Raw genomic sequence first — 17,082 nt, forward strand, 5'->3', positions numbered from 1 at the left:
GTTTATAAACACACTGCTTAAAGGGACAATTCACCCAAAAATGAAAATCCTGTCATTAATTACAAACCCTCATGTTGTTCCAAGCCTGTATTATTTGGAACACAAAGGAAATTAAGACAGAATGTTAGTCTCGGTCACCATTCACTTTCATATTTCAACGAGGCTAAAATTCTGCCTCACATCTCCTTTTGTGTTCTACGGAAGAAAGTAAGTATTGTGGGTTTGGAACAACATGAGGGGGATTAAATGATGGCTGAAATTTCATTTTTGGGTGAACCATCCCTTTAAAAGTGAAACTCAAAAGATAAAAACAGTCAACTGCTTCCCTGAAAGATCTAATGCAATGTTTCAGGTTCCAAAAACTGGAATTTAGCTTTGCATATTTTTATAATGACAGATATGTTCATCTTTGTTTAGTAGTAAATTTATTGAAAAGAAAAAACACAACCTGTCTGATTGTGCATCATGTTTTGTTGTTCAGAAAACAGATTTTTCTCTTTGTATCCCCATTTTGCAGTGTTTTGTGTCTATATGTCTGGATTTGCACTAAGGACATGACTACACTATCAACATTTAAAAAGACAGTAATAGCGTCACCATCCACATGAACTTATGAAACAAAATCGATACAGGCTTAATGTCAACTACAGTTAGAAAACCAGAGGTATATTTAAAAATAGAACAGAAAAAAAAAATGAAACACTTGCTTCTTCATATTTTACAACTTATGTTCACTTAGTGAGTAATAAAAAAATAAACATAACAAAAACCTTTTTTCAGCACCATATGCATTTTCCTATACCTCATTTCATCCAGCAGAGCTAAACGTTCCAGTCCTATTCCTAAAGCACGTGTCTCAAAAGCATGCTAATAGGTTCCATCATTCCAACCGAAAGTATGTACAGAAATGTTCCAATATATTTTAGTTTTCATTTGCAGTGATTGGATGCACGTAATATGCATATAAGAATAGCCATGTCCATTCAGGCCTGTAACATGCAAAAAATAACCAATAGAGCTGTTTTTTTTAGATACTGAATTAGCCTCGTCCTGGATTAATTGGTACTTTCAATGGCGATTCGCCATTAAAAGGCATTTTTAGTCAAGAATTTACCGGAGTCTTGGTGAAATAGGGAAAAAAAAAAAGGAAAAAAAAAGTACAGTTCAGACTCCTTATGTTAGACCACTGACACGATGCTTCACGTCAGGCCGAATGTCCAATGTTACACACTGAAGAGAGCTCACAGTCCACGCATGAGTCTACAGTTTATTTAAGGTTGATACAGCCCACTCCTGAGCCCAAAACAGATTGTAATGGGAAAAAGTCTGTATCAAATAACACAAAGTCAGTCTTTCAATGTCATAAGATAATTTGCTGAATATTCTGTAAATGTATAAAACTAAAAAAAAAAGTGTTAAATTATCTTTATTTGAAATTCATTTGGATGTTGGATAGTTTTCACCTTGACTGTTAAAGTAAAAGCCTGAAAAACAGAGTTCATCAAAGATAAGTCGGGTACGTAAACATTTACTGACATTTGAATTGTGCGTTGACTGCTTGCTGACAAGAATAAAGTAGTATTCAATGGTAACGTGCCAGACATATACATAATCCCTTAACTGGTCCAAACATACAGTAATCTAATTCTCAAGAGAACAAAAATCTATTAGAATTTAGAGCTCATTTTTATGACACTGGACCAAGTAGGATATTGCCAGGGTTGGAGCTGAAAATCATGGAAAAACATACAAAACAAGTGTGGATTGAATACCTCAAACACCAGTCCAACTTTGCACCTCTCACCTATCATACCAAGTAACTTGTCAATGGATTCAATGTATACATTAGCTCCTAAGCCGAAGTTTCAACCAATCAGGTTGTCAAATCACAATACCAAACGTGGCACTGTGGGTGTAGCATCAAATGGCACAGGCGGGCAGATGGTCCAGGAGGTTTGCCCGCGCTGGTGATAGAAGGTGGAAATCAAGATGTTTTATGGCAGAAGCACGGTTGTTGGGGAGTTTAGCTGGGGCTAGATGGGGTGGAGGAGCTGGTATCGGGCAGGGCGCTGGGCTGCTGGTCACCCGGCGTGCTGTCTGCCTGTCTCTGGGCGATGGCTGCTGCAGAGTGCTTACATTTGGATGAGCCACACTCGCAGCTGAACTGCTTTCCCTTAACATCCCAAAAGTGATCGCCATAATCAAACCTGGGGGAAGGAATGAATTTGCAAATGATTACTTATACATAAAGAGGTTTTATGTAAGAAATTTCATTAATATACAGGTGTTTCTTCAACTTCGCACTTTAAGCACTTTAAGGACGTTTTTTTTTTTTTTTTTAAACATTTTGAACACACCAATTTATTTTTTATTTTTTATTGTCTCTGACATTTGCCAATATGGTACATGCATCACAGTAGATTAATGTAATTTCTGTCAGATTTTCTGACCACAGTGCAGTTTCCACCACATCTCAAATTCTTTATTGTTTTTATTGGAATTCCGTGGTGGAAATGACGGTGAAGGAAATTTAATTTTTAACGTTTTTGAAATAAAATTACCATCCTTTGTCTTGCTAAGGCCCAATTTCATTGCTAACATTTTACGTATGCTACATACACAAATATTTTCACACTCTTTGCGCAGTTTGGGGAAAATTACAGTATTTTTTGGCAGAAATACTCTTATTATTATTCTACTTGAATTTTCCTTGTTTTCTTCAAAGATCACTTGTCTCATATTTCATTTTAAGCATACTGGTACTGGTACACTTTACTGACATTTCTGTTGACTTGTTAACAAGTACACAAACTTTATATAAAAAAAAATATATAAAAAAAATAAAAAAAAAGGGCTACAACAGTCAAATCAATGCATAGAAAGCATTTTAAAAGTACTAAAAATAAATGATGAAGACCTGGTTAAAAGTTTACATTTCAGTTTTAATGAGACCTTCATATAACAAAAAGAAAAAAGATGAAATCTGTTTTAATAAAAGGAGGCTGAAGAAACACTTAAAAGGCACTTAAAAGGACAAAACATAAATAAAATAAAATAAAACATCAACCAAGACATGGCCAAGAAAATGGACAAAAAAGACAAGTGTTTGAATCAGACCCAAGTTCGTCTCCGGCGCTGATGTTCTTGCTGGCAAAGAATGCGATGTGAGGAAACCTGAGGTCCTGGTGAGAGGTGAACACTCGACAGGGGAACAGATTGGGCTCACAGTGATGGTTTATGAAGCGGCTGATGTTTCCATAGAAACGGGCATCAACGCAGTACATATCACCCACCTGCAACACAAGAAAAAGACAGTGACTAAAAGAGATAAATCACCCCAAAATGAAAATTCTCTCATCATTTACTCACTTTTATGCCATCCCAGATGTGTATGACTTTCTTCTGCTGAACACAAACAAATCTTTTTTAGAATATTTCAGCTCTGTATTTCCTTTAAATGCAAATAAATGGTGGCCAGAACTTTGAAGCTCCAAAGATCACATAAAGGCAGCATAAAAGTGATTCATACAACTCTTGTGGTCTTCTGAAGCGATGCAATCACTTTGGGTGAGAAATCATATTTCAATCCATATTTCAATCTCACCTTTCACTTTAGTTTCAGAATGTGAAAATGAGATTTATATTAAAGGACTTAAATATTGATCTGTTTCTCACCCACAGCTATCATATCGCTTCTGAAGACATAGCTTTAACCACTGGAGTCGTATGGTTTACTTTTATTCTGCCTTTATGTGATATTTGGAGCTTGAAAGGTTTGGTCACCATTCACATGCATAGTATGGACCTACAGAGCTGAAATATTCTTCTAAAAGTCTTTGTTTTTAGTTAGCAGAAGACAGAAAGTCATAAACATCTGGGATGACATGAGGGTCAGTAAAAGATTAGAGAATTTCCATTTTCAAAAATGAAAATTCTGCCATCATTTAGTCACCCTCATGTTGTTCCAAACTATTATGAAGACGACTAAAGGGCAGAATGCTAGAACTTCCTTCTGTTTTGAGAAGGGGAACTAAAGAAAAAAAAATTCCAGTACATCCAGATTTTGCTCGTGGGAGGAAGGAGTGAAGATAATCTGCTGTGTAAGGGCACAGACAGGGGATGCGATGTGATTTTGTAAGGAAGACATCTCAAGGATGGCTATACCTTGCTGTCCAGACTGAAAAGATAGGAGTCATTCTCTCTGACATCTGCCTCGGCATCAGAGATGATCTCACCCACATATCTATTGAAAGGAGATGAGACATTAGCGTGCAAATTCAGTAAACTGGCGCTCGAATCTATACTGACACACCTTAAAATACATCTGCAGTAACTCACTCAAAGGAATCAAGCAGATATAATCTAGACTTCAAAGACTGGTAGGAACATCAAATAAGGGGTGTAGTTAAGAGACTCACTTGCAAACAAAGGTTCCTTGAGGGATATCTTGTAATGTCTTGACACCCCATCCCATCTTCTTTGTCCTGAACAGCTGCAGTCTTACCCTAAGATGTCATTTAACAGGAAACAGTTCAATTCATGTAATATATTACAGTCGAACCACCACTATGGCCACGTTCACACAGCAGCAGAATACGATTGTCAGACCTGTTTTGAGTGCTTAATACGGTTGCGTTCACACATAGGACAGTTATTTATGAGTGTGACAACTGCATTCTATAACTGAACTGACACTCACAAATTTTCAATTCTTACAACCATATTTTCGGCAAACCTGTGCTGTGTGAACGGAACCATATCGGACAACTACTTGTAAGTCACGTCATTTAATGTGAGAGCCACGGTGCACTGTACACGAGCGTGTCTCATGTGTTTCATGTGGTGTTTCGTTAACTCACAGGGACAGAGATATGAGCTGTGTGTCATCCGAATATCCAACCACTGTTTTTCACCAGCTGCTCACGGGCACAAGCCGCACAACACAAAAGCTGTGCTCTGCACTCAGTTAAAAAGCATTCCCAGCCGCTGTCGGTTAATTATGATCTGATGGATGAACTTGCGCCTCATTTGAACTTGTTTATTTAATAATGCAGCATCAATTGTGTAAAGACATGCCGGTGTTATGGACGGCGCCATCTTTAATATTTACTTCAGTCACTGTCACTATGGTTACAGGTGTTAGAATACGGTTGTGACCTTGGTTGTTCATTCATGCAGACAATATTCAAGCCGCTACTATAAGGTGTTGTATGAACAGGGCATTTCAAGACTCACACCTGTAAGTAAATGCGGTTGTCAATCCCAAACACTGACTGTGTGAATGTAGCCCATATGTGTTGACTGACTAGTGATAGACTGACATATTGGCCAAGCCATTTAAAATTCATATCGGTTGACCACACTGACATCACACATTTGCTTTGGGACCACACTTTCAGACATAGGGGGTTTAAACTGTTTAACCAACCAACTTTTGAAAAATGTTATTTTGTGTTTTGATTGTCCATAATCTAAGTGGATGTGAATTACCTCAGTCCGTTCTGTACAACACGGTTCTTGCAGGTTCTCCAGCAGGAGCAGGCATGGTTACACTCAAAGATAAGAGGCGGTTCCTCATTGCAGAACTCGGGCAGCAGACGACTCTCCTGAAAAAACCCCCCGAAACATTTAACCTCTTACAATGAAAAGTACACTTGATTATTGCCACTAACTTTAACTTGATTATTATATTTTCTGAATAAAATAAAAAAACATGGTCAGTGCTTGCCTGTGCAAAACTTGACACCAAGATGCGAGTGTGTGAGTGGTTGCCAGGGCTTTGCTACAGTTGAAGTCTGAAGTTTACATACACCAGAGCCAAATACATTTAAACTCAGTTTTTAACAAGTCCTGACATTAATCGTAGAATCATTGCCTGTCTTAGGTCATTTAGGATCACTACTTTATTTTAAGAATGTGAAATGTCAGGATAATAGTAGAGAGAATGATTTATTTCAGCTTTTATTTCTTTCATCACATTCCCAGTGGGTAAGAAGTTTGCATACACTTTGTTAGTATTTGGAGCATTGCCTTTAAATTGTTTAACTTGGGTCAAATGTTTTGGGTAGCCTTCCACAAACTTCTCACAATAAGTTGCTGGAATTTTTGTCCATTCCTCCAGACAGAACTGGTGTAACAGAGTCAGGTTTGTAGGCCTCCTTGCTCGCACATGCTTTTTCAGTTCTGCCCACAAATATTCTAATGGACTGAGGTCAGGGCTTTGTGATGGCCACTCCAATACCTTGACTTTGTTGTCCTTAAGCCATTTTGCCACAACCTTTGGAGGTATGCTTGGGGTCATTGTCCATTGAGCTTTAACTTCCTGGTTGATGTCTTGAGATGTTGCTTCAATATCTAACATAATTTTCCTTCCTCATGATGCTATCTATTTTGTGAAGTGCACCAGTCCCTCCTGCAGCAAAGAACCCCCACAACATGATGCTGCCACCTCCATGCTTCACAGTTAGGATGGTGTTCTTCGGCTTGCAAGCCTCACCCTTTTTCCTCCAAACACAACAATATTGTCATTATGGCCATTTTGTTTCATCAGACCAGAGGACATTTCTCCAAAAAGTAAGATCTTTGTCCCCATTTGCACTTGCAAACTGTAGTCTGGCTTTTTTATGGTTTACTGTGGATATAGATCCATGTCTTCCTGATTCCTCCAGCATCTTTACAAGGTCCTTTGCTGTTGTTCTGGGATTGATTTGCACTTTTCACACCAAACTATGTTCATCTCTAGGAGACAGAATGCATCTCCTTCCTGAACGGTATGATGGCTGCATGGTCCAATGGTGTTTATACTTTCGTACTATTGTTTGTACAGATGAACGTGGTACCTTCAGGTGTTTGGAAATTGCTCCCAAGGATGAACCAGACTTGAGGAGGTCCACAATTTTCTTTTTCTGAAGTCTTGGTTGATTTCTTTTGATTTTCCCATGATGTCAAGCAAAGAGGCACTGAGTTTGAAGGTAGGCCTTAAAATATATCCACAGGTACACTTCCAATTCAGTAGACCTTCTATCAGAAGCTAACTGACTAATTGTCTAAAGGCTTGACATCGTTTTCTTGAATTTTCCAAGCTGCTTAAAGGCACAGGGTATGTAAACCTCTGACCCACTGGAATTGTGATAGTCAATTAAATGCGAAATAATCTGTCTGTAAACAATTGTTGGAAAAATTTGATGTCCTAAATGACTTGCCAAAACTATAGTATGCTAATATTAAATCTGTGGAGTGGTTTAAAAAATTAGTTTTAATGACTTCAATCTAAGTGTATGTAAACTTCTGACTTCAACTGTATATGGTTGCTAAAGCGTTCTGAGTGCTTTTTAAGCATGTTGCTATGTAATTGCTAGGGTATTCTGAGTGGTGACTAGATGGTTGCTTACTGGCCCATGTCAAAAAGGTCCACCCCCAAGTCTCTGATATTCTGGTGCCCAGTTATAACTTGGGTCTCTCCTTCAATGCAAGTCTATGGGATTTTTTGTCTGTTGATCGTCTGTTAAAGGAATATTTTAGGTTTAATTCAAGTTAAGCTCAATCGACAGCATTTGTGGTATAATGTTGATTACCACAAAAAAAAAATTATTTTGACTTGTCTCTCCTTTTCTTTAAAAAAAGCAAAAATCAAGGTTATAATGAGGCACTTACAATGGAAGTGAAAGGGGGCCAATCTGTAAACGTTAAAATACTCACTATTTCAAAAGGATAGCCACAAGACATAAACAATATACATATTAACATGATTTTAGTGTGATAAAATCGCTTATTAACCTTTTCTGTGTAAAGTTATATCCAATTTTACAACATGACGATGTAATGTCAACAAATCCTAAAACCCTAAAATGACTGTAAAAATTACAATTTAAACAACTTTACAGCTCAAATAATACATGAGTTTTAACAGAAGAATTAATGTAAGTGCTTTTATAAAATTATAAGCTTCACATTTCTGCCTTAAACCCCTCCAAAAACAGGCCCCATTTACTTCCATTATATGTGCCTCACTGTAACCTCAATGTTTTTTTTAAAGAAAAGGATGGACAAGTCAACAATTATTGTGGTAATCAACAATATGCCACAAATGCTGTCGATTGAGCTTAACTTGTATTGAACACGGAATATTCCTTTAAGCCAAAAATCGTAGGTTTGATTGCTTATGAGAGTAATAGCACACCTGACCTAAAAAGTCGCCTGATTTGAGGTATAATTCATGTCCGTAACACAGACACGGGATGACTTACATGGGGGGGAAAAGTTTAATAGTTAGGATTAGGGGTTTGTTCAAATTCTTAACCTTAAACTATAAAAAGTTATAGTGATGCTTGTCTTAGCACCACTTATAATTATGACCAGAACATTGCATAGGCTATGTTCACACAGGAAGAAAATATCTGATTTTTTTGTAGTCTGATAAGGACAAAAACACAAAATCAGATTTTTGCAAGCCTGATTCAAGCCACATTTGTAGGTAGTTTAAAATCCGATTAAAATCCGATTTTTGTTAATGCATCTCAGTCCAAACGGTAAGATCAAATTTCATATGTTTCTTTCATTATTTGTTGTGCGTGATAAATTGTTACATCAGATTTTGCAATGAGAAGACATATATTACGTCCCATCTAAAACAAGCCAGTTGTCAACCCTAACAGAAACAAACATTGCATTTGCCACCTCTCCCTTTTTTAAGCCGTTGTCTGTAAAGAATGTGTTAATATTTGGATACATCCCTCATGAAAAACATAATCAATGGAAAAACATTCATTGCTAAACTCTCACATATAGTAAACATACACAAGTTTGTATCGTTACAATGACAACTAATGTGGATGTGCTGGCAAATGTGACTGCAGTCTGAACATAAAAAAATAAATCTGATATGGCCACATATAACTTGCAGTTTGAACAGTCAAAATCGGAAAAATATATATATATATTTTTTTTTCCCCTGCAGAGTGAACAAAGCCTTACTGACTTGTACTTAGCTAGTTCAACCTCTAGGTGGAGATGTCTGTCAAGCCAAACACCATTAACAGACTTGTATTCATGTAGCTGTTTTATTGTGTTTCTAAATTATTCCCATTGACCAAGTTTCTTTACAGTTTAAAGGTATATCACCACAAATAAATGTCAGACTTTTTTTTTATTCTCAGTTGAACTGAGTACACAAAAATCTGACTTACTTGATCATACCAGCACCGTAAGCTGAGTTGGCCACACATGCAGCTAGCTGAAGAGCAGTCATCTTTACAGACACAGTACTGTGAAGTGGAGAAACACCATTAGAGACTGTCTTTATCCTTCATTCTGAGATTTATCATCCATGCAGGGCTCTGTCTTAGCTATCTGACCAACTCTGCATTGTCTAGAGTGCCAAGTCGATTAATTCTTGTCCTTGCATCAATAAACACTGTGTAGAGAATAGAGAAGAGCTGTGATCAAAACAGAGAGGCGTGAACTTGTTTACCTGCAAGTGAGTGATGTTTTTGTCGATGTTCATTGGGGAAGTCACACAGCTATCAGGGACATATTTGTAGTTGTCAGGACAGGGTTCACTGTCCACCGCGTTCACACACGGGACGGGGACTTTCTCGTAGCCTCTGGCAATGTCCCTAAACACAGTTATACAGATATTTATAGGCTCAACAAGTCGTAATTCTCAAGGAGTTAAAGATGTCAAAGCTGTTATCTGGAGAATACTGAGATAAGAATGAAGCAGTTGTACCTGTTGAGGAGCTTCTCTGCAGGGGCCGCCTGGTTGCTGTTAGCTTCTCTCTGCTTCTTGCTAGCTTGCAGGGCGCTCCAAACCTTCGAGTTCTGGTTGCAGCACTGCATGGGCGTCTCTCCCTCTTTGTTCTTTAGGGTTGCGTCAGCCCCCCACGACAGAAACAAACTACAAGATGAGTAAGAGAGACATCCTTCAGGGCTATTCATGTTTTCCCCAAAGAACAAGGTTCCCACTCTTTTTTTTTTTTCAGTTAACATTTTTTATTCATTCATAGACATATCACAAAGAAAAAACACAACACATATACAATGAATCACATTTAGCATTTAACCCCCACTATTACCCCTCCCCAATCACCCACCCAACCCTGACCCCCAACGAACACCCCTGTGGTCACAAATAGGAATACACACACACAAAAAAAAAAAAGAAAAGAAAGGAAAACATAATAATCATGTATAATTAAAACTAAACTACTCTCTCCACAGCCTCTCCCCGAGAGTCCCCTAAAAACACTAAGTAGTTGCCCCATATCCTATCAAACAAATTCCAAACCCCCAGCCTTCTACTTGACCCCTCCTCGAAAGCAGCCACCCTCCCCATCTCCGCACACCACTCCGGAAATGAGGGCGCTCCATCCGACTTCCATCCCCTTAAAATAATTTGCCTGCCAATCATAATACTGGTCAGAACCCAAGTTTTTACGTGTTATCCCCCAAATTTATGACCGCCCCACTGTCCAAAATACAGAGTCTGGGGCAAAGTGAAATTTGTGTGCCCAAAACGTCACGCATAAAACTCTGAATCTTCAACCAAAATTCTTGGATCTTAACACACCCCCAAAAAACATGGGTTGTGTCTCCATTTTCTGACTGGCATCGCCAGCAGGTGGGTGTGTCTTTAAGACCAAGCCTATACAATTTAGAGGGGGTCCAATACAATCTATGTAAAATCTGGAATTGCATAAGGTGCACCCTTGCATTTTTAGATGCAGATTTGACGTTTGTTAGAATCCTAGCCCACACTCCCTCCTCCAAGTTTAAATCTTTCTCCCATTATCTCTTGATAGAAGTTAAAGCTCCGACCCCCAGACTCTGAATTAACAGGGAGTAATACACTGATGCCTCATGACCTTTTCCAAAAGCAGGAATCACCTCTCCCAGAGTATCTGCCACTTTAGGTGGGTGTGTGCTACTCCCAAAAACAATACAGAGCAGGTGGAGCAGCTGTAAATACCTATAGAACTGAGATCTGGGAATCCCAAAATGTTGAACCAAATTTTCAAAAGATCTCAACACTCCACTCTCATATAGGTCACCGAGTGTAGTAACCCCCCTCACGATCTACTCTGACCAGCAGAAAGGGGACTTATTAATATGTAATTTAGGGTCCAGTCATAAGCTTGAGGCGACATTTAAATAAATGTCTGAATTAAACATTCTGGACCCTTTTGACCATACCAGTGCAAATGCGAGATAACAGGGTGTAACTTAACTTCTCTGATTAGTTTGATAGAAAGGCTTTGCAATGGCGAAATAGGGGCAAGAACTTCCTGTTAAATACAAAACCAGGGAGGGGCTCTCTCAGGTGGAAGTGACCAATGAGCCAAATGTCTGAGACCGAATGCATAATAATAAAACAAAATCTTGGGTAGGCCTAGCCCAACTTTGTCAATCGGCCTATGTAACTTATTAAAATGTAATCTAGGACGCTTACCAATCCAAATGAAGGACTTCGCTATGCTATCAAATTGCTTGAAATAAGAGAGAGGGATATCTACAGGGAGAGATTGTAACAGTTTTTTTTTTTATTTTTATTTTTTTTTTTTTTTTGAGATAACTAGACAATTATTTTTTTTAATAATTTAAACTTTTCAATTTATATCTGTTTTTTTTTTTTTTTTTTTTTTTTAAGAGCCCAGCATAACTAGAAAAAAATAATTCAGGTATTCTCAAAAATATTCACTGTAGAAATTTCTATAACTTTTTATTTTATTAATTTAAAAACGTTTTCAGACCTAGAAATCAGTTTCAAAATTTCCTGATATTTACATGTTTTCCATAACTGCGAGAACCCAGCTATTTAAAAAAAATAAATAAATAAATATTTAAGAACGTATTTCTAACAAAACGCTTAGTCACACCAAGATCAAAACAAATAAGCACTCTGGTCATTCCTTGCCTATTACAATATGCATAAAACAATATGCAATATACAACCCATTCAACATATGTCATTGCTTAAATGGAAAATAAAACATATTACAAACAACAGATTTCACTCACTTGAATGCAAAACAGCCTCCAACTTAAACACTTTTCACTTACTTTAATGCAATGCTGGTGATAATAGCGCATCGGTCGTCAATAAAATGCTGATTGGTAGGTGTAGTATAAATCTATATTAAAAACATTCCCATTCTTCAACAATAGTTGCTAATATCACTTCAATATGTTCCTGCTTGTCTGTTACTGCTTTGGCTTTTAGAAGTCCCTTGTAATCAAAACATCAATGTCTATCTAGAACAGCGGCATCTTTTGCAACACGCATTTTGATTTCATCATCAAAAATATATTTATTAAAAGCCTAAATGTTTATGAATTGTGAGGTTTCCATTTTCTGGAGTATTTACAGTACAGTTAGCAAGGAAAATAAACAGCAAAAGGATGTAACAAATTAAATAAACAACAAAGAATATCTGAGCATGGCTGATGTTACATGAGAGCGGTGGTCAGCCTGCGCGCACGTTCATAGAAAGTATGTGCACACGCGCAGCCTGTCAATCAAAGATGCACACTCTCAGTTTCACTTGAGAGTCACTCATCAGCACGAATCTGTGTCAGACTCATTTTAATAGCTCAATGGAAATATACACCAATCAGCTACAACATTAAAACCGCCTACCTAATATTGTGTAGGTCCCCCTCGTGCCACCAAAACAGTGCCAACCTGCATTTCAGAATAGCATTCTGAGCTGATATTCTTCTCACCACAATTGTACAGTTACCGTAGACTTTGTCAGTTCGAACCAGTCTGGCCATTCTCTGTTGACCTCTCTCATCAACAAGGCATTTCCATCCACAGAACTGCCGCTCACTGGATGTTTTTTGTTTTTGGCACCATTCAGAGTAAATTCTAGAGACTGTTGTATGTGAAAATCCCAGGAGATCAGCAGTTACAGAAATACTCAAACCAGCAAATCTGGCACAATTGTGGTGAGAAGAACAGCATCTCAGCGCTGTTTTGGCGGCACGAGGGGGACCTACACATTATTAGGTAGGTGGTTTTAATGTTGTGGCTGATCAGTGTATGCTTGTCATGATAACAGTCAAAACAGGAATAAAAAAAAAAAGTTTATACAGCAAAAACAGCGTTGGGACAGCTTCACAAGAACTTTTATCAGTGACCTGCATTACTCCACCACAAAATGCTACAGAGGGTAAAAAAATCTTTATGACTTCTTACTCAAGCAGTTTTGGTGTTAATACTGGATATATCTCTCTTGTCTTTGAATGTATCTCTGGTGTATGTGATGTTGAACAGTCATGGTGTTTATAGTTGACAGTGAAATCAGAACTGATTATATCTGATTTTTATATTGCAATAAGTGTGGGTAGACAAATTAAAACCAAACCATGAAAAAGCGTAACTGTTAAGGCCTGGGTATACAGTGCATTCATAAAGTATTCAGACCCCTTCATTTTTTTTCACATTTTGCTATGTTGCAGCTTTATGCTAAAATGCTTTAAATTATTATTATTATTTTTTTTACATCAATCTACACTCCATACCCCATAATGACAAAGCAAAAACTAGATTTTTTATAACTTTGCAAATTTATTAAAAATAAAAACTGAAATATCACATTGTATTCGGACCCTTAAATCAGTACTTAGCTGAAGCACCTTTGGCAGTTATTACAGCCTCAAGTCTTTTTGGGTATGATGCGACAAGCTTTGCACACCTGGATTTGGAGATTTTCTGACATTCTTCTCTGCAGATCCTCTCAAGCTCTGTCAGGTTGCATGGGGACCGTCGGTGGACAGCCATTTTCAGGTCTCTCCAGAGATGTTCGATTGGGTTCAAGACCGGGCTCTGGCTGGGCCACTCAAGGACATTCACAGAGTTGTACCTAAGCCACTCTTGCATTGTCTTGGTTGTGTGCTTAGGGTCGTTGTCCTGTTGGAAGGTGAACTTTTGGCCCAGTCTGAGGTCCTGAGCGCTCTGGACCAGGTTTTCATTAAGGATGTCTCTGTATTTTGCTGCATTCAGCTTTCCTTCAACCCTGACCAGTTCCCCAGTCCCTGCTGCTGAAAAAGACCCCCACAGCATGATGCTACCACCACAATGCTTCACCACTGGGATGGTATTGTGCAGGTAATAAGCGGTGCCTGGTTTCCTCCAGACATGCCGCTTGGAATTGAGGCCATACAGTTCAATCTTTGTTTCATCAGACTAGAGAATCCGGTTTATCACAGTCTGAGAGTCCTTTAGGTGCATTTTGTGTGTGTTGCACTGAGGAGAGGCTTCCGTCTGGCCACTCTGCCATAAAGCCCAGATCACTGGAGTGTTGCAGTGATGGTTGTCCTTCTGCAAGTTTATTCTATCTCCACACATGATCTCTGGAGCTCAACCAGTGTGACCATCAGGTTCTTGTTCACCTCTCTTACCAAGGCCCTTCTCCCCCGATTGCTCAGTTTGGCTGGGCGGCCAGCTCTAGGAAGAGTTCTGGTTGTTCCAAACTTCTTCCATTTAAGAATTATGAAGGCCACTGAGCTCCTGGGAACCTTCAATGCAGCCAAAAGTTTTTTGTAGCCTTCCCCAGATCTGTGCCTCGACACAATCCTGTCTCTGAGCTCTGCAGGCAGTTCCTTTGACCTCATGGCTTGGTTTTTGCTCTGATATGCATTTTCAGCTGTGATTCCTTATACAGACAGGTGTGTGCCTTTGCAAATCATGTCCAATCAATTTAATTTGCCACAGGTTGACTACAAAGTGTAGAAACATCTCAAGGATGATCCAGAGAAATGGGATGCACCTGAGCTAAATTTCATATGTCATAGCAAAGGGTCTAAATACTTATGTCAATGTGATATTTCAGTTTTTTATTTTTAATAAATTTGCAAAGTTATCAAAAATCTGGTTTTTGCTTTGTCAGTATGGAGTGTAGATTGATGTAAAAAAATAAATAAATGATAATTTAAAGCATTTTAGCATAAGGCTGCAACATAACAAAATGTGAAAAAAATGAAGGGGTATAAATACTTTCTGAATGCACTGTACTTAGTTTTTCTGCATTTCGGATCGGATCGTGCCCGGCTGACCGTGTTGCCTTTCAAAGTATACTTTTCTGACCTTGAACGAATACGAATGCATTTTGTGATGATCATTAAGTACAATCAATAAATAGTGCATATATCAATGATGCGCACAGACGAGGACCGTGTCCACTGGTCGAGGAAATCTGGGATGTGCGCGGTCAGGCCGTGCGGACTGTGCTGATGATTAAGAGCGATCAGCAACATGGCCAACCAAAGTATACTTTGGCCATAACACCCCTAATTTATAGGCTATATGTAATGTATAAAATAATGACTATAAATTTAATCAATATAACTATAAAAAAAATGTACTATAAAAATGTATAATTTGACATACATATAATATAGAATAATTACTTTAAAATTTAAGAGTGCAGCCCTTGAGGCTACAAGGATCCAGCTTTGCGGTCAATGAGCTTTCCAAAGTTGAGTAGCTCTGATGCAGATTACTGATTCCAGACACATGATCCAATATTCTCATTCCTTATTGGTTGAGTTTTGAAAATTGACCTACTCAATTCGAGTCAGCATCTTGTTCGTGGTGAATATTCAAGGAAAACAGCCACTTCAATCTTGGTGTAAACATGCCTTTAAGCACAAATGGCACCTTTTGGTGTATTTTTCAAATTTAGACGGTATGAATAACTTTTCAAAAGGCTTCAAAGGGGTAGAATCAAAGTACCAAGTAATAAAACATATCCAAGCTTTCTAGACACAGTATAAATATGTAATCCATCAGTTTCTGTGGCAATATTAAATTCTGGGCTCTAACCAATCACTATAACTGCCTGCCACAAAAAATCAATAATGAAACTCTTTATTGCTGGGATCCAGCTTCAATAAATCTGCAAGACATTGATCCAGTCCCCAATAAAAATACAGCTTTAAGCTGATTAGGATCTACACAAGCACCTGATTAAGACATCGGATATGGATCTAATCCTGCAGTACAGTTATCCTCTAGGAAGAAGGCTCATCAGACTTTCCTAAGTTGTAAAATGAGCCTGGGGAGGTCTGGCTCCCTAAATATGTACCTGTGTGATTGAAGGGTAATTTGCAAATAAATCCATGTGGAGCAATACAATCAGGTTTACTCACTTGACACATTCAAGCCGGTTCTCCCGCGATGCTATGTGCAACGGCGAGTCTCCGTGGATGTTGACTGCATTGAGGTCACACTTGGCGGCCATCAGGATCTTGGCTATCTCAACACACCCGGAGAACGCCGCCCAGTGTAGACAGATATTTTCCTCCTAAAAGACAATTACAGTTACAAAATGTAAAAAACACTGCATTTCAAGCGGTCTTAATTAAAGGCGATGTGTGTAATTTTTTCGATGTTAAAATGTTTCTCCTGCCCCAATTTAATATGCATGGTCAACTATAAGTTAGCCATTTAAAGGTTGATTCCCCTGAAAAGTGTAAATACTGTTTTATAACAGTCATAATTATTGCAATTCAATTTGGTGACACTAGTATTGCAGAAATTACAACCCAAACTGTGACAGAACGAAATCAAAAGACAATTCTAAATAACACACCCACCAAAAAAAGGATACCTGATGTTCTTATATGAAGATTATACATCTAAATGCAAAACTGACACATTTTGTGTCACCAAGAATCTTGAACACAATGGCATCCAACGTAGCATACTGACCTTATCTCGGATGTTGATGTCAGCCCCTTTGGAGAGCAGGAGTTTCACATGCTCTACATGCTTGTACTCTGTGGCCCAAATCATGGCTGTCCAACCTCCATCATCCTGGGACAGGAAACACAACTACATTAGAACTCTCACAACCTCAAGCTAAAGGACAATTGCTTCTGAATCAGATCAAGTCTTTAAGATTAAGACAAAAATGTTTGATTGTTGGTATAAAAAAAAAAAAAAAAAAGAAAGAGATCTCTGTTATGCCAACAAAACCATGACATTTACGGATTTAATGTGATTTTTTAAGCATTTGAAAATCCTTTCTAGCATTCATGTTGCTAATAGAAATTTAATTGTGTAGGAAACAACACAACTAA

The 17,082-nt window shown here is 38.2% G+C and overlaps 1 protein-coding gene across 6 annotated transcripts in view; it reads right to left on the reverse strand.

Moving 5' to 3' along the window:
- Positions 1 to 408: 408 nt before the first annotated feature.
- Positions 409 to 17,082, reverse strand: part of ehmt1b (euchromatic histone-lysine N-methyltransferase 1b) — a 53,516-nt gene continuing 36,842 nt past the window's right edge. For all 6 annotated transcript variants that reach the window (XM_051677036.1, XM_051677038.1, XM_051677037.1 and 3 more), the window contains 10 exons: positions 16,712 to 16,816; positions 16,150 to 16,304; positions 9,728 to 9,895; positions 9,470 to 9,614; positions 9,186 to 9,263; positions 5,491 to 5,606; positions 4,419 to 4,505; positions 4,165 to 4,243; positions 3,118 to 3,293; positions 409 to 2,207 (listed from right to left, as the gene is read on the reverse strand). In XM_051677036.1, the coding sequence (XP_051532996.1) occupies positions 2,024 to 2,207; positions 3,118 to 3,293; positions 4,165 to 4,243; positions 4,419 to 4,505; positions 5,491 to 5,606; positions 9,186 to 9,263; positions 9,470 to 9,614; positions 9,728 to 9,895; positions 16,150 to 16,304; positions 16,712 to 16,816 (1,293 nt within the window). In that variant the 3' untranslated portion in view covers positions 409 to 2,023. The remainder of the gene's footprint in view (positions 2,208 to 3,117; positions 3,294 to 4,164; positions 4,244 to 4,418; positions 4,506 to 5,490; positions 5,607 to 9,185; positions 9,264 to 9,469; positions 9,615 to 9,727; positions 9,896 to 16,149; positions 16,305 to 16,711; positions 16,817 to 17,082) is intronic.

The sequence above is a fragment of the Myxocyprinus asiaticus genome, chromosome 38, assembly GCF_019703515.2.
Source record: "Myxocyprinus asiaticus isolate MX2 ecotype Aquarium Trade chromosome 38, UBuf_Myxa_2, whole genome shotgun sequence".
Lineage (NCBI taxonomy): Eukaryota > Metazoa > Chordata > Actinopteri > Cypriniformes > Catostomidae > Myxocyprinus > Myxocyprinus asiaticus.